This window comes from Eretmochelys imbricata, chromosome 13, assembly GCF_965152235.1.
Source record: "Eretmochelys imbricata isolate rEreImb1 chromosome 13, rEreImb1.hap1, whole genome shotgun sequence".
Taxonomy (NCBI): Eukaryota; Metazoa; Chordata; order Testudines; family Cheloniidae; genus Eretmochelys; species Eretmochelys imbricata.
Genome location: NC_135584.1, coordinates 43,415,030 through 43,435,899, shown reverse-complemented (window position 1 = coordinate 43,435,899; position 20,870 = coordinate 43,415,030). Strand labels below are relative to the sequence as shown.

Here is a 20,870-nt window from a genome sequence, read left to right as displayed (position 1 = left end):
GCAGATTCTATTAGACTTTGTTTTAGGTGTAATCCCCTGTAAACATTTCTTACAACTACCTTAAGTGAAGGACAGTTTTACACATCAATTTGAACAAGGTTTTTACTCAGGGCCTAACAAGGTTTCACACAGTTTACAATGACATCTTTAAAAATTTGGTCCAAAGTCTCTTTGGAAAATGGTACTTTAATCCTTTAAGTCATGAAGGCACTTTTGCAACTTGAACCCCAAATCTCCGAGAGTGTAGTTCCACCTTCAGTGATGTAATTCCAGAGTAGCTCTGGGACTGCATGAGTGACTCTGGAGCTAGTACACTGATGTGAGTGAGGGACCAGTTTCACCCCTTTATTCTGTTTATGGCTCTCAAAAAGGGCCTTTAAGAATAACACAAGAGTGACCCTCTTCTATCCAGCCCCACCACCCACCCAACCAAAATTCTTCTTCTGCTATTATATTATTATTAATCATTACCAACTTCCCTACAACAAATGAATACGAAACAAACAGAAAGTAAATTAATACAATCAAAAACTCTAACCCTCCAAGCAGAACGTTCACACTTAACATGGCAAAAGCCAGAGACTCCCTGAAGCCCGCTAAGGACTTTGCTGCTGCTATCAATAACGTGTGGAAGACATTCCCATACTACGCTGGTGAGCAGAAACAAGATAAACCCCTAAAATACAGAGATAGAATTCTTTTTAAAAGACATGTTATAGGAGGATAAATGCCTATTGCTTAAGAAATTGAATTAAAAAAAAAACATAATTCCCAATGAAATATATTAGCCCATTTTATAGCACCCACAAAGAAACTCTTGGAAAAGATCTTCTGAAATAATTACAGTAATAAGAAAAGGAGGACTTGTGGCACCTTAGAGACTAACAGATTTATTTGAGCATGAGCTTTGGTGAGCTACATGCATCCGATGAAGTGAGCTGTAGCTCACGAAAGCTTATGCTCAAATAAATTGGTTAGTCTCTAAGGCGCCACAAGTCCTCCTGTTCTTTTTGCGGATACAGACTATCAGGGCTGCTCCTCTGAAACCTGTAATTACAGGAATGCAATTTTTCAGCTCCCCTGTATCTTTCTCTGCAGTTCACCGAGTTGCCCGGCAGAGGGCACTGCGGAACCAGCAGGAATGTCCCCTGTATAGACATGATGACACGTGGAGCTATTTCACCCCCCTGGCTCTTCATTCGTGAGGCCACCTGCCTCCTCGCAGGGGCGGCGAGGAAATCCTGAAGGCAGCTACGACCATACAGAAAGGGGGGAGGGGGTAAATTGGCAGCGGGAGGCGCTCACCACCCCAGCTCCCGCGGAAGCACGGCTTCCCTGCTTTTAAATCTCTGGCCCTCAGGAGAGCCAGCGTTGGTTTGCAGCTGCAAGAAAAGAAGAAAGCGGACAACTCGTGGGACTGGTCAGAGAGGAGCGAGGAAGCTCCCGGCAGAGGAGGAGCAGAGACCCCGAGAGGATGTTAACAATCCAGTTCTCTCTGGTTGTGATGGCTTTAGTATTCAGTGAGTCGGATTTCCTATTTCTGAATGTTTCTCCCCCTGATCTCTTGTCCTCTAAATATACAAAATTGCCAGTTAAAATAATCTCGCTCTTTTTTCTCTGTCTACCCACTCCTCTCTATTTCCACTATCCAGCCATCCATGCAGTCTTCCTTCCCATGGCAGCATATCTCTCGCTCAATCTCTCCTTCCCTCTCTCTCTCCTTTTACGGCCCTAAATCCCCTACATTCAGTGAGCGTCTGAAATTTTTAAAATTCGCCTGACTTGAATCTACGCACGATGCGCCAGAATCCCTTGGGTGGCTTTGAAAAAATCTCAGCTGTCACATCCTTCACGCCAACGAGGATTTATTTTTTCCCCTCCAGAAGGGGCCACTGGAGTGTCGGTGATGCAGACGCAAGGCCTCATGACCGTGTCCGAGGGAGAAGGTTTGCGCCTCAATTGTAGCTATGATGATGCCGCAGTGTATGCCGTCTTCTGGTACTTGCAGTTCCCCAGCCAGCCCCCCCGGCTCCTCCTGAGGGACCCGGGAAGCGAGGACTCGGATGAAGGGATTAGAAAAGGGTTCGATGCCACCCACGAGAAAAAGCACAAATCCTTCCACCTGTGGAAACCGGCCAGCGACGTGAGCGACTCCGCGACCTATTACTGCGCCGCGAGCGACACAGTGACTCGGACCGGCAGGGAGCTGAGCAAAAACCGCGCAGGGTCTGTGCGGAGCAGCGGGAAGGAGGGCACCGGGGTCTGGCAGGGGAAGGGAGGAATGGTGCAACCACAGAACTTGGATCAGATCTCTCTGGTCACCGGCTAGCTCTGGGCTTCACCGGCTTGATCCAGTCCAGGGCGTTACCTTTTTTAGACATTATACGGAATAGCATGAAACAAAATTACCATTACCCCGATAAGTCTGTCAAACAAACACACACACACTCCACAGAGGAGGCAGACAGCAACGTCGGCACTAAGGTTGCTGGGGGAGCTGGTTTATCGGCCGAGTCACCAGCAAATCTCATTCCGCGTGAACAGCTCCCCGCCGTCTGGCGCGCCATGGAAGTAAACGGGGGAGCGATTTCGTTGTTCGGCCGGGTTGCACCGCGGAGGCGGGAGTTAACCTGTGTCCCTGCTGGCGGTTACCAAGCCTAGGACGAGGGGGAGAAAGGGAGGAGCCGGGGGTCACAGACAAGGCATCGTAGCCTGTGGTTTGCGGTCCCCCGCGCTGTCTGGGTTGCCGCCCGCTGAAAGGAAAGGCCGGATATTCTCTCTCTGGCTTTCCCGGGGGCTGGAGGCAGAGCAGAAGGGCAGCGCCCTCCCCCCCCTCCCCCCCCCCCCCCCCCCACAGAGCTGTAGCTGCTACCGCAGGCCAGCGTGGCTTTCGACACCTCGGCCACAAGGCTGACAGGATGGTGGCTGCGAGCCCGGGGTTAGAGGCGTTGCTGCTGGTGGTTGTTTTCAGTGAATAAAATTCGATGTCCCCATCTCTGCCTCCATCTCAGCATGTTACACCTCCCTCTACTCCACACCCCCATCTGAACGCGTCACCCCATCTTCTAGCCCACGCCCCCTCCATCCAACCGCGACATACCCTGTCTCCTCTACCCCACCCCCTCCACTTCACCATGTCACCCCCTCTACCCCACCCTCGAGCTCACCCTGACACCCTCCTCCTCTACCCCACCCTGCATCTCACCAGATACGCACCCTCTCTATCATACACTACGTCCGCTTGTCCTCTCTTTCGGTCCAGCCGCACCTCTCTCTCCTTTCCCCCTTCATTCTCCCCCCGCCCTTCGAAACTCCCGGGGCAGTCACTGGATGGGGGCTGGCGAAAGGCGATTTACTCCTAGGGTCCGCCGGAAGTATCTGAATCAATTCTCTTGCTGGCTTTTGCTCCTAGTGGCCACGGGCAGGGCCGAGATCCAGCAACCGGGCTCCACACAAGCTTTGGAGGGAGCTGAGCTGAATCTCACCTGTTCCCACCCCACCATCAAGGCGACTGACAGCACAGTCTGGTACCGGCAGCTCCCGAACCCGGGACCCGAGTTTGTAGTTAGCGGATACAAGGAAACCACTAAGACCCCCGAGCCGGCGGGAGCCCCGCACATCTCCGCCGACAGAGAGTGTCCAGCACCCTGGCCCTGCGCCGTGTGAGGCTGGGAAACACTGCGGTGTATTTCTGTGCTCGGGACAGCCAGGGGCTGCGCCCCTTCACTCCCCGGTGTGGGTGTGTTTGGGTGGTGTGAGCAGAAGGTGGGGTAGGCTTCAGTAGATGTTTAGGAGAGGGGTGACCGGGGGAACAAAATGAGAGAAATAAAACCTTTAGGGCGAAATTTACAAAAACGTCTCTGTGCTCCGAACTATTTAATTAGGCGCACAGAGACCTTTATAGATTTGGCCCTAATTGTTTTATTGATTTCTTTTTTCCGTCTTGCTTCCCACCCCCCAGCCTTGGAAGCACACCCACATTCCTCTCCCACCACACACACTCACACACACAGCTCCAGAGAGGGAAGCTTCTTGTCCGGAACCAGCCCCTGGCTCTCACCCTGTGTCTCCCAGAGCGCAGGAATCCACCGCTGCGTCTGCCAGCCGCGCCCTCCGCAGGGCGAAGGTGCTGGATTTTCTCTCTGAGGGAGTGAGCAAGGCTCCCTCTGGGTCGCTGCTGTTAACGATCCCCTGGTATCCGGAGACTATAAACTGGGGCCCTCGGTTCGGGAGCTGCCGGTGCCAGACTAGAGCTTCAGTGGTGACGGAACCGAGAGAGCAGGGGAGGTTCAGTTCGGCTCCCTCCAAGGCTTCTGCGAAAACCCACTGCCGGATCTCGGCTCTGCCCCGGGCTCCAAGGAGAAACAACGCAGCAGAGAATTAATTTAGTGGGCCGTGAAGCTTCTAAGGGTTTTATTAATGGGTTAACTTCCTGTCGCCAACCCCCACCCTTTCCTTGTGACTGCCAGGTGTGCTTAAAAGAGCTAAGAAGGGAGAATTCAGAAGGGGGGAGGGAGAGAGGCTGGAAAACGTGTAATCTTACCGGGAACAAAAATCTGCCCAACCGCTGAGCACAGCATTGGTGCCATGGTCACAGGGGAATCTCGGTGTCTCTGTTCCCCCCAGGGTCAGCCCCTGGTGTCTCTGCCTTGCCCCTGTGGAAATGCCATTTTTCTATAGCTACCAGCTGCAGTGTTATTCGGAGCTTGCTTACCCGGAGTGGTGAGGGCTAAATAACAGGCAGTGACGCTTCTGCTGGAGCTGGAGGTGCGAGTGACTGGGAGGGGTCCGGTAACAGCATAACCCCCCCCGCCCAGCCCCAGCCTGTCTCTCTTTGCACTGCGTCTGGCAGGAGGCGGGGGCAGGAGAACCCGACTTCAAGAAAAGCCAGGCGAAGCAGCAGAGACCAAGGGATGTCATTATGTCTGTGTAGGGACCATTTTTGCTCGTACTGCAGCGGCTCCTGGCGGGAGACGGCCCGAGCTCCCAGCAGGTGAAACCAGAAAACTGTCTCTGTTAACATTCCCCAAGAGAGTCCCCCTCTGCAGAATTCATTGGCCACTTGCACAAGGCAGGAGTTCTTTGTGCAGTGAAATCTTACCAATTCATTCCGAATTCGCGCCACGTGGTGGGAAATTATTAAATCACATTCTGCTTTACTAGCCAATCGGTGTGCAAATCGTCTTTTCCAGTAACCTGTGTGGCTACCCCACAGTTACAAGACAAGGATGGTGACATAGATCGATAATATCTGTTTACCCCCATATAGCGCCTCCATCTATCCATCCCCATCCACTGCATCTATCTATCTATCTATCTATCTATCTATCTATCTATCTATCTATCTATCTATCTATCTATCTATCTATCTATCTATCTATCGTGCTTACAGGTGTCTTGAAAGGGTTTATTTACTTCCATGGCTTTATCCTTTCCTTTATGGTTCTTCTTCATTCTCTCCGAAAGGGACTGTTTTAGAAGTTTTCCAAAGTACCCCATCACTAGTCGTCTGTGCAGGTAGGCGACTGGTAAGATCTGATACTTTGGTAAAGGTCTAAGAAAATCCTCTTCGGAGAGAAATCTGAAGCACAGTAAAAGGTTAAACAAACAAAGGTTGGCACAAACAAACCCCAAAACCTGATCTTTCTGCAGCTGCAAGGACAATATCTTGAAAGACCGATAACTAGACAGTACAACACTGTCTTTTTCTTGCTTCGGGGCCCACAGATATTACCGGAAAACCCTCCAATTTAATGCCTAATTAATTAATTAATCAATCAATCCCATTCTGCTCTAATAATCTCCCACAATTTAGCGGGAATTCAGGGTAAATTAGTACTTCATTGGGAGTACCTGACAACACCCACTTTTTGCAAATCATCCGTGTATGCTGCAGAGACGAACTCTCTTGGGAAAGAGTGTGTATATATGTGTGTGTGTGTATATATGTGTGTGTGTGTGTGTGTGTGAGAGAGAGAGAGAGAGGTTTTGTGTTGAACACTTCTACAGTTTCCCGGTCGAGGGCGCTGCAGTCCAAGCAGGAGGGATCCGTGTAGACACGCGGACCCATGGATCTATTTCACAGCTTTTTCATGCTGTCTAGCACCCATGTCATCCCTCTGAGCCCGCCCCTGGCAGACACAGGACAGTTGCCAAGCAGAGACACTGAGAGAGAGGTTTATGTGATTGGCACCAGGAGTGACCCATCCCAACATCCAGCAGCAGCATCATTGCATGCGTTTCTCTCCCTTGGGTTTGCAGCTGTAGGAAAAAAGGACCGAGCTTCTGTCCCCGTGACTGTCTTCGGGGCTGGAGAGAGAGACAAGGGGCTGATCCTTGCAGAAGAGCAGAGACACCCGGAGTTTTCGGAGGATGGGAAAAATCTGGGGATCACCGGTTGTGCTGCTTCTTGTTTTGAGTAAGGTCTCGTGTTTCCAGTATCCATCCACCTAACCCGATACACCCCTGTCCCGCTCTCTCCCCTGCTGCATTCTCTCGTCCTAGCTGTTTTAAACAGGCATGGCAGTCCCAGGAAGGATGGGGTTCGGGGAGAGGCAATTTACCCCTAATGTTCCTTAGACATTTAATACCCACGAACTTAATTTCCTGTCTGGTTTTCTTTCCCAGGTGCCCCTGGCAGAGCCGAGATCCGGCAGCCGGTCTCAGCAGAAGCTTTGGAGGGAGCTGAACTGAACCTCACCTGCTCTCACCCCTCAGCCAGCAGTGATAATATAGCCTGGTACCGGCAGTTTCCAAACCGAGGACCCGAATTTATAGTGACTGGATTCAGGGAAACCGCTCACAGCCCCGACCCAGAGGGAACTTTGCACATCTCCAAGGATAAAGAAAACAGCACCTTCGCCCTGCGCAGGCTGAGGCTGGCAGACGCAGCGGTGTATTACTGCGCTCGGAGAGACACAGTGGGACAGCCAGGGGCGGCCCCCCTACAAGAAATCCCCTACTCCAGGGCTGGGTGCAAGTGTGTGTCCGTGGGGAGGGAGACAAGAGAGCGGAGAAGGGCAAACTAAGAAGCCAGAAAGGAGGAAGAGAACATTTAAGCGGGGTGGGTTCCAAAGAAGTCGAGAGACATGAAGTTCAGCGGTATTTGGGCGCCTAAGTCCCCCAGGCTCCTTGGGAAATCCGAATCTAGGGCCTGCGCCAGAAACAGCTTAAGGCAAAGGACAGACTCATATTGACCTCAATGTATTTTGGGGGAGGCTGGGAGTTTCCCTGTTATACTGAACCTTCATTGGTTTATTCTACCCAGTTATCTATTCATCCTTCCCCATATATACCCATCCATCCTGCCCCATACATACCCATCTATCTACGCATCCGCCCCATACATACCCATCCTTCCTTCTTCATACATACCGATCTATCTATCCATCCGCCCCATACATACCCATCTATCTAGCCATCCTTCTCAATATATACCCATCCATCCTGCCCCTTACATACCCATCTATCTATGCAACCGTCCCCATACATATCCATCCATCCTTCTCCATATATACTCATCTATCTATCCATCCATCCATCATCATTTTTATAATGTCCCCCAGCACCCTGGTATATTAGCAACTAAACCCTGTAGGCAAACTATGTAAAATAGCCTCGTCTGTTAAAATAAGGTACTACTAATCTCTCCTTCCTTAGGACACCCTATAGGGATTGGCTGCTCCGTAAATGTGAGAAAGTTGGATGTTTTGGTAGACTTGTATGACAACCCAATTCAGAAAAAAAGATGAAGCAGGTTTAAAGGCGAAACCAGGAAAGTAACCACCATATGCCCAGGGACTTCGATGTTTGTGTGATGGGGGGTCGATAGACGGACCCACAGACAGATAAACCTTGACTCTAATTGCATTTGTGAAGTGACCACAGATATTGCTGGGGAAAGTGTAACAAATCAGATTCTGCAAAACAACCCCCGCCCCCATGTAGCGAGTATTCGGTCAAAAGTCACAGGATTTCAGGTCACCGCCTGGCAATGCCCGCCTCTTGCACTTGATCGTGACCTCTGCCGCGGGGATGAACTCTCTGGGCAGGTGACAATACCGGCCGCTTTCTCTCTGTGTCGCAGCAGAGCCCGTTTGGTCGCCAGAGGGCGCTGCGCGGAAGCCAAATCGTCCGTACAAAGCAGCCTCGAGAAGGTGTCTTTCACCGCGCGGCTTTTCATCAAATCCACGTTGTCCTGTCCCCGCCGGAGCCCGCCCCTGACAGACGCAGTGAGCCGTCTTGGAGCCCCAGGTGAAGGGCAGATGCAGAGAACAGCAGAGAGACACGCGGGGGGGGCGGGGGGTTGGTTTATGGGGCAGGCCCCAAGGGTCACGCACAGCTCGAATTCCAACAGTAGCATCTCTGCGGGTTGTTCGGGCCCCGCTCCCCCCCCCTCCCCCCCCCTCCCCCCCTCCCCCCGCTCCCCCCACTCTCCCCACTCCCCCTCTCTTTGGCTTGTGGCTGCGGGGAAAGGGCGGAGCCTCCCTCCCGCTGGCTCCCGCCGGGCTCAGACAGAGAGAAGGGGCTGGGACGCAGCTATTCCGCCGTGAAGATGGGAACGATCCCGGGCTCAGGGATCGTGCTGATTTTTGTTCTGAGTGAGGTTCCCGTTTCCCCACCTCTCTCTCGTTCTCCATTTCTCTCTTTCTCTGTCTAGCTCCATCTGCCCCAACACACACCCCGACTTTCTCTCTCTCACTCTGACCTGACCGTACACCCTTCGCCTCTGTGGTCCGTCACCCTCTCTCCCTAGCTCTTGTAACACCCGTGACAGTCACAAGAACAGGGTGAGCGCAGGGGACAGGGAATGAAACCACAGAGCCCCGAAGACGCTTCAAGTCCGCTAACTTAATTCTCTTTCTGGTTTCCTCTCCTAGTGGCCCCGGGAAGAGCCGACGTCCAGCAGCCGGGCTTCGCAGAAGGTTTGGAGGGAGCGGAACTGAACCTCACCTGCTCTCACCCCTCAGTCACGGCGAGTGAATACATATTTTGGTACCGGCAGTTCCCGAACAGAGGACCCGAATTTATAGTTTCTGGTTTCCGGGGAACCACTGATAGCCCCGACCCCGAGGGAGCCTTGCACATCTCTGGGGACAGAAAGTCCAGCACGCTGGCCCTACGCAGAGCGAGGCTGGCAGACGCAGCGGTGTATCACTGTGCTCTGAGAGACACACTGTGACAACCAGCGGCTGCCCCTGTAAGATAAATATCGTATTTGGGGCTGTGTGTAGGCGGGCGGGGGGTGGGGGTGGGGGAATGTGGGATGTGCTTCCAGGTGGAGGAGGGGCGAGGGGCGAGCAGGGAAGAGTAAAGTTCACTAAAATATTTGGGGCAAAATTTACCAAGGTATCTGAGCACCTAACTATTTACCTAGGCGACTAGTTGAGATTTGAAACTTTGGAAAAGGTCTAAGAAAAATCCTCTTCGGAGAGAACTCAGAAGCCCAGTAAAATGCATGGCCCAAAGAAACCAAAAAACACGTGTCACTCCAGCTGCAAGGACAATATCTTGAAAGATCGGTAGCTAGACAGTAAAACACCGTCCTTGCACCTGGCCACAAATATTACTGGGAAAAATAATTTATTGTCTAATTCGTTAGCAAATCCCATTCTGCTTGAATAATCTCCCACGATTTAGCGGGAATTCAGCGTAAATAAGTAAGTCACTGAGGCCGCCTGATAACACCCACCTTTTGCAAATCATCCATGTATGCGACCTATGGAGCTATTTCACCCCTTGGGTTTTTCATGCAGACTCTCCTCTCGGACACAATGAGGCATTCTGCAGCTTGGCAGCTCATCTGAAGGGCAGTTGGCAAAGAGAGAGGGGGGTGGGGTTTATGTGGTTGGCACCAGGAGTGACCTATCCCCAAATCCAGCACCAGCATCACTGCATGCGTCTCTCTCTCTCTCTCTCTCTCTCTCTCTCTCCTGGGTTTGCAGCTGTAGGAAAAAAAGACAGAGCCTCTGTCCCAGTGACTGTCTTCGGGGCTGGAGAGAGAGACAAGGGGCTGATCCCTGCAGAAGAGCACAGGCACCCAGATTTTTGGGAGGATGGAAAAAATCTGGGGATCAGCGATTGTGCTGCTTCTTGTTTTGAGTAAGATTTCGTGTTTCCAACATCCATCCATCTAACCCGATACACCCCTGTCCTGCCCCCTTCCCTGCTGCATTCTCTCTTCCGACTACTAGATCCTTTCATGGATTGAGAACTGATTAAAAGACAGGGAACAAAGGGTAGGAATAAATGGCAAATTTTCAGAATGCAGAGGGGTAACTAGTGGTGTTCCTCAAGGGTCAGTCCTAGGACCAATCCTATTCAACTTATTCATAAATGATCTGGAGAAAGGGGTAAACAGTGAGGTGGCAAAGTTTGCAGATGATACTAAACTGCTCAGGATACTTAAGACTAAAGCAGACTGTGAAGAACTTCAAAAAGATCTCACAAAACTAAGTGATTGGGCAACAAAATGGCAAATGAAATTTAATGTGGATAAATATAAAGTAATGCACACTGGAAAAAATAACCCCAGCTCTACATACAATGCGATGGGGGTTAATTTAGCTACAACTAATCAGGAGAAAGATCTTGGAGTCATCATGGATAGTTCTCTGAAGGCGTCCAAGCAGTGCTCAGTGGCAGTCAAAAAAGCAAACGGGATGTTAGGAATCATTAAGAAAGGGATAGAGAATAAGATGGAGAATATCTTATTGTCCTACATAAATCCATGGCACACCCACATCTTGAATACTGTGCACAGTGTGGTTCCCTCATCTCAAAAAAGATATACTGGCATTAGAAAAGGTTCCGAAAAGGGCGACTAAAATGATTAGGGGTGTGGAACTGGTCCCATATGAGGAGAGATTAAAGAGGCTAGGACTTTTCAGCCTGGAAAAGAGGAGACTAAGGGGGGATACGATAGAGGTCTATAAAATCATGAGTGGTGTGGAGAAAGTGAATAAGGAAAAGTTATTTACTTGTTCCCATAATATAAGAACTAGGGGCCACCAAATGAAATTAATGGGTAGCAGGTTTAAAACAAATAAAAGGAAGTTCTTCTTCACTCAGCGCTCTGTCAATCTGTGGAACTCCTTGCCTGAGGAGGGTGTGAAGGGTAGGACTATAACAGGGTTTAAAAGAGAACTGGATAAATTCATGGAGGTGAAGTCCAGTAATGGCTATTAGCCAGGATGGGTAAGGACTGGTGTCCCTAGCTTCTGTTTTGTCAGAGGGTGGAGATGGATTCATAGATTCATAGAATATCAGACTTGGACGGGACCTCAGGAGGTCATCTAGTCTGACCCCCTGATGGCAGGAGAGAGATCACTGATCATTACCTGTTAGGTTCATTTCCTCTAGGGCACCTGGCATTGGCCACTGTCAGTAGACGGGATACTGGGCTGGATGGACCATTGGTCTGACCCAGTATGGCCATTCTTATGTTCTTATTTACTAGCTGTTTTAAACAGGCATGGCAGTCCCAGGAAGGATGGGGTTCAGGGAGATGGAATTTACCCCTAAAGTTGCTTAGAAATTTAATACCCAATGACTTAATTCTCTGTCTGTTTTTCTTTCCCAGTCTCCCAGTGCAGAGCTAAAATCCAGCAGCCGGTCTCAGCAGAAGCTCTGGAGGAAGCCGAACTGAACCTCACCTGCTCTCACCCCTTAGCCAGCCATGATAATATATTCTGGTACCAGCAGTTTCCGAACCGAGGACCCGAATTAACAGTGACTGGATTCAGTGAAACCGCTCAGAGCCCTGACCCAGAGGGAACCTTGCACTTCTCCAAGGATAAAGAAAACAGCACCTTCGCCCTGCGCAGGCTGAGGCTGGCAGACGCAGCGGTGTATTACTGTGCTCGGAGAGGCACAGTGGGACAGCCAGGGGCGGCCTCCATACAATAGGCCCCATCTACACTGGCAAGTTTCTCTGCAGTAAAGCAGCTCTGAGCTCTGTAACTCCCGAGGTGTACACACTGCCAAGCCACTTAGTGGGCGGAAACTGCACAGTTGCAGCGCTCTAAAAAAAATCTCGCTGAGAGGCGTCGAGCTTTCTGCGCCTGGGCTATAGCGCTGCGGGGCCAGTGTAGACACCGTGGCGATGACAGCGCTGCGACTGGCCTCCAGGAGGTGTCCCACAATGCCTGTTCCCACCTCTCTGGTCATCGGTTTGAACTCTACTGCTCTGCCCTCAGGTGACCAACCGTCAGCCCCGTACCATACATTCCTTGGCAAATTTGAAAGTCCCCTTCCTGTTTGCTCGGTGATGCGTGCAGTGGTCTCAACGTATCTTTCCAGGTGGCCAAGCCTGATACACGCACCAGGCGATCCCCGGCTTGGAGCAATGCCGAGCTGCTAGTCCTCATCGGCATTTGGGGAGAGGAGGCTGTCCAGACCCAGCTGCACTCCAGCCGTCGGAATTATGCCACCTACGGACAGATTTCATGATGCATGACAGAAAGGAGCCATGACCGGGACACATTTCAGTGCAGGATCAAAGGGAAGTAGCTGCAGAACACCTACCACGAGATGCACGAGGCAAACCGCCACTCCGGTGCTGTGCCCACGAGTTGCCGGTTCTACAAAAAGCTGGATGCGATACTCGGTGGCAACCTCACCTCCACTGTGAAGTCCCCCGTGGATACTTCGTTGGTTTGCGTGCCAGTCGAGAGTGGACCGAGCCAGGAGGAGGCAATCTTTGAAGAGGGGGAGGGAGACCCAGAGGCAGAGGATAGCTCGGAGACCAGAGATGCATGCAGACAGGAGCTCTTTTCTACCCCAGAGGAGCCTAGTCAGTCACAGCAGTCGGATCTTGGTGAAGCGCAAACAGGAGAGGAGGTCCCTGGTAAGTGGATCTGATTTTGGGAATTGGTGAAGCGAACTGTTGCTGCCAGGAGGGTTGCAGAAACCCGGCTTGTCTCCCAGCTCATGCCTAGTTTGAGCGGCAGAACAGGATGTTGATACACTCCCTCACTTCACGGGAATCTCCCTCAGAGATCTCCAGGAAACTCTCATGGAGATACCAGGCAATCCGCTCCCGCAGGTTCCTTGGCAGAGCTGTTTTGTTTCTTGCCCCATTAAAGGTAACTTTCCCGTGCCACTGTGCTGTCACGGGGGGTGGGCGGGGGACCATTGCTGCACACAGGCTAGCCACATAGGGGCCAGGGAAGAAGCCACAGGCTTGGAGAAGACCCTCTCTTGATTCCCTGCTCACCCTCAGCAGCATTATCTTCCATAATGATCACCTTCTGTTGAAAGTGTGGGGACAGGAATGATTATCAGGCCCACCCTACAGTGCTGGCTCTCCCCAAGTGTCCAAGAGCCATGTGTCCAGTGTACAGCAGGGTCTGGGAACAGTGATTTACCCTGCCCCTGCAGCTACTCACCATTTTGGGGGTCTTGTGGCTCATGTGTGCTTGCCTGGGGTCAGCGAGTGAGTGACAGGTGTGTGAGTACTGGCTGTGTTTTAAAGCACTGAATCACTGTTGTCTGTGTTGCAAACAATACTGCTTCTGTAAAATGTCGCATTAAACTTCACAGAGATGACCTTGGGAGCACAGCCACCCTCTTTGTTATCAGCGGCAGAACGGTTGGGAAGAATTAGGAAGTGTCCAAGAAGAACTAAGGACGACTTTCTGCATGAGTTTATGATGCACTCCACCACTGAGAAAAAGGAACTGAAGGAATGGCGGGACAGCGCGAAGAGGGAACGAAAGGAGAACATGGCACACCAGAAAGAAGCCATGGAGCAGCTCTTAACAGTTACGGAGCACCAAGCGGACACGCTCCAGGCGATACCAGCTCTTCAAACAGAGCAGCTCCACGCCCGCCCTCCCCTGCAGCTGGTGTCACAAAACTCTTTCCTGTGCACCACCCACCCCACGCACCCCACCAACACACTCTTATCAACCTCCCGGCTCCACTCTCTACCCACAGCATTCCACTCCTCCCTCCTCACAGTCCAGCCCCGTGGACTCCCACTGCACTCAGCACCCATCCCTCTGCAGTTTGGCCCTGCTGAAGTACAGCACCTGCTGCATCGTACTCCGAAGGAGAAGGCTGGGTATGATCCCTGGACATACATAACTCTGTAGCTGTCCCGGGACACCTTCTCCTCTTGAGACCTTCCCTTCCCCAATCCCCCCTCCCACTCCCAGCTGATGAATGTTTTCATTTGACTCTCTCCTCCGATTGTTGTCTTTTAATGAAAGAATTGTGTTTGTTTGAAAGCAATCTTTATTCTATTAACTGAAAGCACAGAGATCTCTGCAAAGCAACATACAGTTATGTTAAGGTCCCTTCTTGCATCATGTGCCCCAATCACTGCCTAGCATTACAAGCACTGCAAACCCTAGCATAGCAACAAATATTACTGGCTTTCAGCTTCAAACTGCTGCCTCAAGGCATCCCTGATCCTCATGGCCCCAAGCTGTGCCCCTCTAATAGCCCTGGTCTCTGACTGTTCAAACTCTGCCTCCAGGCTCTGATCCTCTGCGGTCCAGCCCTGAGTGAAGCTTTCACCCTTCCCTTCACAAATATTATGGTGCCATACAGCTATAAGCATAGGAATATTGTCATCGACCATGTCCAGCTTCCCATACAGGCATCACCAGCAGGCTTTTAAATGGCCAAAAACACACTCCACAGTCATTCTGCACTTGCTCAGCCTGTTGTTGAACCACTCCTTACTGCTGTCAAGTTACCCCGTGTATGGTTCATGAGCCATGGCATTAAGGGGTAGGCGGGGTCTCCCAGGATCACAGTGGGCATTTCAACTTTCCCTACAGTGATCTTCTGGTCCGGGAAGAAAGAACCCGCTTGCAGCTTCTTGAACAGGCCAGTGTTCCGAAAGATGCGTGTGTCATGCACCTTTCCGGACCAGCCTGCGTTAAAGTCTGTGAAATGCCCACGGTGATCCACAAGCGCCTGGAGAGGAGAACCATTGAGAAATACCCCTTGTGAGTAAAGTACTCTGTGGCTAGGTGCTCTGGTGCCAGAATAGGAATGTGCGTGCCATCCACAGTTAGGGAAGCTCATTTGTGCAAAGCCATCCACAATGTCAAGCACGTTGCCCAGAGTCACTGTCTTTCGGAGCAGGATGCGATTAAGGCCCTGCACACTTGAATCAACACGAATCCAACGGTCGACTTTCCCACTCCGAACTGGTTAGCAACCGATCGGTAGCAGTCTGGAGTAGCCAGCTTCCACAGTGCAATTGCCACGTGCTTCTCCAGAGACAGGGCAGCTCTCAGTCTCTTGTCCTTGCGCCGCAGGGCTGGGGCAAGCTCATCACACAGTCCCATGAACGTGGCTTTCCTTTCCTACAGCCACTGCTCGTCATCCCAGACGTGCATCACGATGTGATCCCACCACTCGGTGCTTGTTTCCAGAGCCCAAAAGCAGCGTTCCACTGTGGTCAGCACCTCCGTGAATGCCACAAGCAATCTCATGTCGTATGCATTATGTATGTCAATGTCATTGTCAGACTCTTTATCCTCATGTTGCAGTTTAAGGAGTAATTCATCTGCCATTTGTGATGTGCTGGCGAGCCCCATCAGCACATTCCTCATCAGTTCGGGATCCATTCCCTCAGACCGAAAGGGAAGACAGAGCGCTCAATACAAAAAAACTATGAAAGATGGCGCCAAACATGGACGGAAGCAAAGAGGCTGCTGGAATGTGAAGCGATGCATGATGGGGCATTGCGACAGGACCCAGGATGCCCAGCACCCCACCTCCCTCTTCCCACAAGCCTCAGCTGCAGAAGGGGAAGAGGTGATCTGTGGGACAGCTGCCCACAGTGCACCGCTCTGAATGCCGCTGCAAGTGCTGCAAGTGTGGCCATGCGGTTGGGCTGGCAGCTGATAGTGTGAACACACAGGAGCGCTTTCCCTTCTGTGCTCTCTGAGGTGTGCTTTTACTCCCGGCATTTTACATCTGCAAATGTAGACTGAGAGCATGTCTACACTGGGAAATTTACAGCACCGGCAGTTACAGCGCCACTCAGAGAGCGCAGAAGGAAATCCGCTGTTGTGTGTTCACACTGTCAGGTGCCTGTGCAATAGCGTGTTCACACCTGTGGCACTATTTGGAGCGGTGCACTCTGGGTAGCTGTCCCACAAAGCACCTCTTTCTCTTTTGCCGCTAAGACTTATGGGAACGCGGAAGGGGTCGCATCCCAATGCATTGCATAATTGCTACTGTGGAAGAAAAATGCAGTCTTCACTCTTAGGTTGTTTGCAACAAGTCAGAGACAATTTATTCTCAAGCAATTGCAAGGGGGAGAGTGCGCACGGACAGGGATTCCCCCTTTCTAGGCAGGTCTCCGCCCGATAAACAATTGGGGCAAGCATTTATACCTTTTGTTGCATACAATAATGATCAACAGCCACATCTTGTTTATATATATTCCTTCCTGATATCTTACTTTTTCTCAGCAGTTCCTGCTACAGTCTGCGATCCATTCTTATCTAACACAAGGTCAAAACAGCATCTCACAATTTTTCCACTTGCTTCCCACTCGCCGAGGCCCTGCCTTAAAGTCTTGAGTTATTAGAGTTAGAGTTAGCCTGACTCTTGCTCTATTCCTAAGAAAACTAAGATGTCTGCATCCAAATCCCCTTTATCCCTTTTTTTACTTCCACACTACGTATGATGCACTGACTAGGAGTGACTGTTGCTTTCCTGGGCTATGTTTGCTTTTAATTAATGCAATAAAGAATGCTTTCAAACCAAAAACAAAATTCATTTATTAAGATTTACAAAAGACAAGTTCCAGAGACACAAATGGGATCACACATCTGCACAGTGGCGGAAGAGTGGAGGGAGGTTGTGGTAGGGGCCCAGCACCATTACAGATTGGCATATGTCCAGGTGTCTTATGCAGCCTTTCCATCTGTAGTGCCATGCAAACAGTGCTGCACTTCATCCGGGCTAAATTGCATAGGGATGGGGGTTGGATGCAGTGGGTAATGGTTGGAGTTTGCAGGGCTGGATGGCGAAGGTGCAGGTGTTGGAGGCTGCTGGTGGTGACAAGAAACAGGATGTTGAGCAAACTGTGTTCGTGGTGACATAGGGGTGCAAGGGAAAGAGTTTTGGGACAAGAGCTGCATGGGGGTGGGGGTGGGCGTGGATCTGCTCCATACGCAGTGTTACGAGCACCTGCATCGAGTCCACTTGGTGCTCAATAATGCTTAGGAGCTTCTCCACGATTTCTTTCCGGTGATCCATGTTCTCCTTGTGGACCCTCCTCTCACTCTCCCACCACTTCCACACTTTTTGATTTTCAGCAAGGGGCTGCTGCATAATTTCATGCAGAAGGTATTTCTTGCTTCTTCATGGCCACTTCCTAAGTCTGCGCAGCCATTCAGCCTTCAGCCATTGATAACAAGGATGGCTGGGATCTCAAGGTAGTATCTGTAAAGACAAAATGCAACATTTAACAGAGGCAGCACTGTTAACACTAGACAGAGCAATGATTCGGCCGATCTTAAAGACTCCTCTCCCTAAACACTGATAGAATCATAGAATCATAGAATATCAGGATTGGAAGGGACCTCAGGAGGTCATCTAGTCCAACCCCCTGCTGGAAGCAGGACCAATCCCCAATTTATGCCACAAATCCCTAAATGGCCCCCTCAAGGATTGAATTCACAACCCTGGGTTTAGCAGGCCAATGCTCAAACCACTGAGCTATCCCTCCCCCCGTGAGGTCCAGCACCTTGGCATTGCTCCATGCTGGGGATCACCTGGCGCGTGGAGGAATGGTCACCTGGAAAGATGCACTGAGAGCACTCCATGGCTTGCTGAGCAAACAGGAAGGGGATTTTCAAAATTCCCAGAGAATTTAAAGGGCGGGTCTGACGGTTGCTCACCTGAGGGCAGGGCAGTAGAGTTCAAAGTGATGACCAGAGTGGCTAGAACAGGCATTGTGGGACACGTTGCAGAGGCTAATCAGAGTGCAGCAATAGACCAGGGCATCCACACTGGCACCGTGGTGCTTTGGCCTGGGAGCAGCTAGCTCTATGCCTCTTGTGGAGGTGGATTACCAGGAGTGCTCCAGCTGCGGAATCCAGCCACTCTCAGTGCCTTGCCAGGGTGGACACTTCACATCTGGGGCTGATTTAATGCGCTCCAACTTGCAAATGTGGACAAGGCCCTATTCTGTGGTTCTGAGGGCTAGTGTGCGTATGTGGGTGAGAGACAAGGGGGTGCTGGAAGAAAGAAGGGAAGGGCAAACTAAGAAGCCAGAAAGGAGAAAGAGAACATTTGAGTGGGGGTGGGTTCTAAAGAAGCATAGAGAGATGTTGAAGCCAGTTCAGTGGCATTTGGGTGCCTAGCTCCCCCAGGCTCCTGTGAAAATCCGAATGTAGGGCCTGAGCCCGAGACAGCTTTATCTAATCTATCTATCTATCTATCATTTTTATAATGTTCGTGGAATATTAGCAGCTAAATCCTGTAGGCAAACCATTTAAAATAGCCTAGTTTTTTTAAAATAAGAAACTACTAATCTCTCCTTTCTTATCACACCACTCAGTGATTGGCTGTTCCTTCAATGTGAGAAAGTTGGACTCTTTGGCTGTATTATAAGGCAATCAAATTCGGGAAAAAAAGATGAAGCAGGTTTAAAGGTGAAACCAGGAAAGTAATTACAATATTCCCAGATATTTCGATGTTCGTGTGATGAGGGGTCGATAGACAGACAGACGCACAGACAGATTAAATCTTATATCACCAGCTTCTAATTATATTTGTGAAGTGACCACAGATATTGCTGGAAAAAAATGACTGGCAACTTAAGTGTAACAAATCAGATTCTGCAGAACGGAATTTCCCCCCATTGAATCTAAATTAACAAGATTTCAGTTCACGCCTGGTAACGCCTGCCTTTTTCAATTGATAATGGATTCTGCAGCAGGGATTAACTCTCTCTCTGGCCTTTATCTTTGAAAACTCGTGGCAAACCGGGGAAGTCCCGGATGACTGGAAAAAGGCTAATGTAGTGCCAATCTTTAAAAAAGGGAAGAAGGAGGATCCTGGGAATTACAGGCCAGTCAGCCTCACCTCAGTCCCTGGAAAAATCATGGAGCAGGTCCTCAAAGAATCAATCCTGAAGCACTTGCATGAGAGGAGAGTGATCAGGAACAGCCAGCATGGATTCACCAAGGGAAGGTCATGCCTGACTAATCTAATCGCCTTTTATGATGAGATTACTGGTTCTGTGGATGAAGGGAAAGCAGTGGATGTATTGTTTCTTGACTTTAGCAAAGCTTTTGACATGGTCTCCCACAGTATTCTTGTCAGCAAGTTAAGGAAGTATGGGCTGGATGAATGCACTATAAGGTGGGTAGAAAGCTGGCTAGATTGTCGGGCTCAACGGGTAGTGATCAATGGCTCCATGTCTAGTTGGCAGCCGGTGTCAAGTGGAGTGCCCCAGGGGTCGGTCCTGGGGTCGGTTTTGTTCAATATCTTCATAAATGATCTGGAGGATGGTGTAGATTGCACTCTCAGCAAATTTGCGGATGATACTAAACTGGGAGGAGTGGTAGATACGCTGGAGGGCAGGGATAGGATACAGAAGGACCTAGACAAATTGGAGGATTGGGCCAAAAGAAATCTGATGAGGTTCAATAAGGATAAGTGCAGGGTCCTGCACTTAGGACGGAAGAATCCAATGCACCGCTACAGACTAGGGGCCGAATGGCTAGGCAGCAGTTCTGCAGAAAAGGACCTAGGGGTGACAGTGGATGAGAAGCTGGATATGAGTCAGCAGTGTCCCCTTGTTGCCAAGAAGGCCAATGGCATTTTGGGATGTATAAGTAGGGGCATAGCGAGCAGATCGAGGGACGTGATCGTTCCCCTCTATTCGACATTGGTGAGGCCTCATCTGGAGTACTATGTCCAGTTTTGGGCCCCACACTACAAGAAGGATGTGGATAAATTGGAAAGAGTCCAGCGAAGGGCAACAAAAATGATTAGGGGTCTAGAACATATGACTTATGAGGAGAGGCTGAGGGAGCTGGGATTGTTTAGTCTGCAGAAGAGAAGAATGAGGGGGGATTTGATAGCTGCTTTCAACTACCTGAAAGGGTGTTCCAAAGAGGATGGCTCTAGACTGTTCTCAATGGTAGCAGATGACAGAACGAGGAGTAATGGTCTCAAGTTGCAGTGGGGGAGGTTTAGGTTGTATATTAGGAAAAAAATTTTCACTATGAGGGTAGTGAAACAGTGGAATGCGTTGCCTAGGGAGGTGGTAGAATCTCCTTCCTTAGAGGTTTTTAAGGTCAGGCTTGACAAAGCCCTGGCTGGGATGATTTAACTGGGAATTGGTCCTGCTTCCAGCAGGGGGTTGGACTAGATGACCTTCTGGGGTCCCTTCCAACCCTGATATTCTATGATTCTATGATTCCTGAGAAAGTGACCGTGCAAAGAGTTTTGTCTCTGTGTCTCACCTCAGTGCGCCCATTTGGCCTCCAGAGGGCGCTGCAGTTGAAGTAAAATGGTCCCTGTCAGCTGCCTCCAAGGTCTATTCCACCGCTCAGCTTTTCATTAAATCCAGTCCTCCTGTCTGCCACGCCCGGAGCCCGCCCCCCGACAGGCACCGTGAGCCGTTCCGGAGCCCCAGGTGAAGGGCAGGTGCAGAGGAGAGAGACACAGAGGGAGGTTTATGCTGTTAACCCCAGGGGTCACTCACAGCTGGAGTTCCAGCGGTTACAGCGCTGCAGTTTATTCCTTGCTCGCCACGCCGCAGGATCAGTCCCTCTTTGGCGTGTAGCTGCGGGAGAAGGGGGAGCCTCCCTGTCGCTGACTCCCGCAGGGCTCAGAGAGACAGAAAAGGGACTGAGAGACGCTGCTGTTCCGCCGTGAAG

At 50.6% G+C, this 20,870-nt stretch overlaps 1 protein-coding gene across 1 annotated transcript; it reads left to right on the top strand.

Moving 5' to 3' along the window:
• Positions 1 to 1,420: 1,420 nt before the first annotated feature.
• On the top strand, positions 1,421 to 3,666 carry LOC144273306 (uncharacterized). Its single transcript, XM_077831771.1, has 3 exons — positions 1,421 to 1,520; positions 1,884 to 2,324; positions 3,413 to 3,666. Exons 1-3 carry the CDS (start codon positions 1,475 to 1,477, stop codon positions 3,664 to 3,666), a joined length of 741 nt encoding a protein of 246 aa, XP_077687897.1. The 5' UTR covers positions 1,421 to 1,474.
• Positions 3,667 to 20,870: the final 17,204 nt, after the last annotated feature.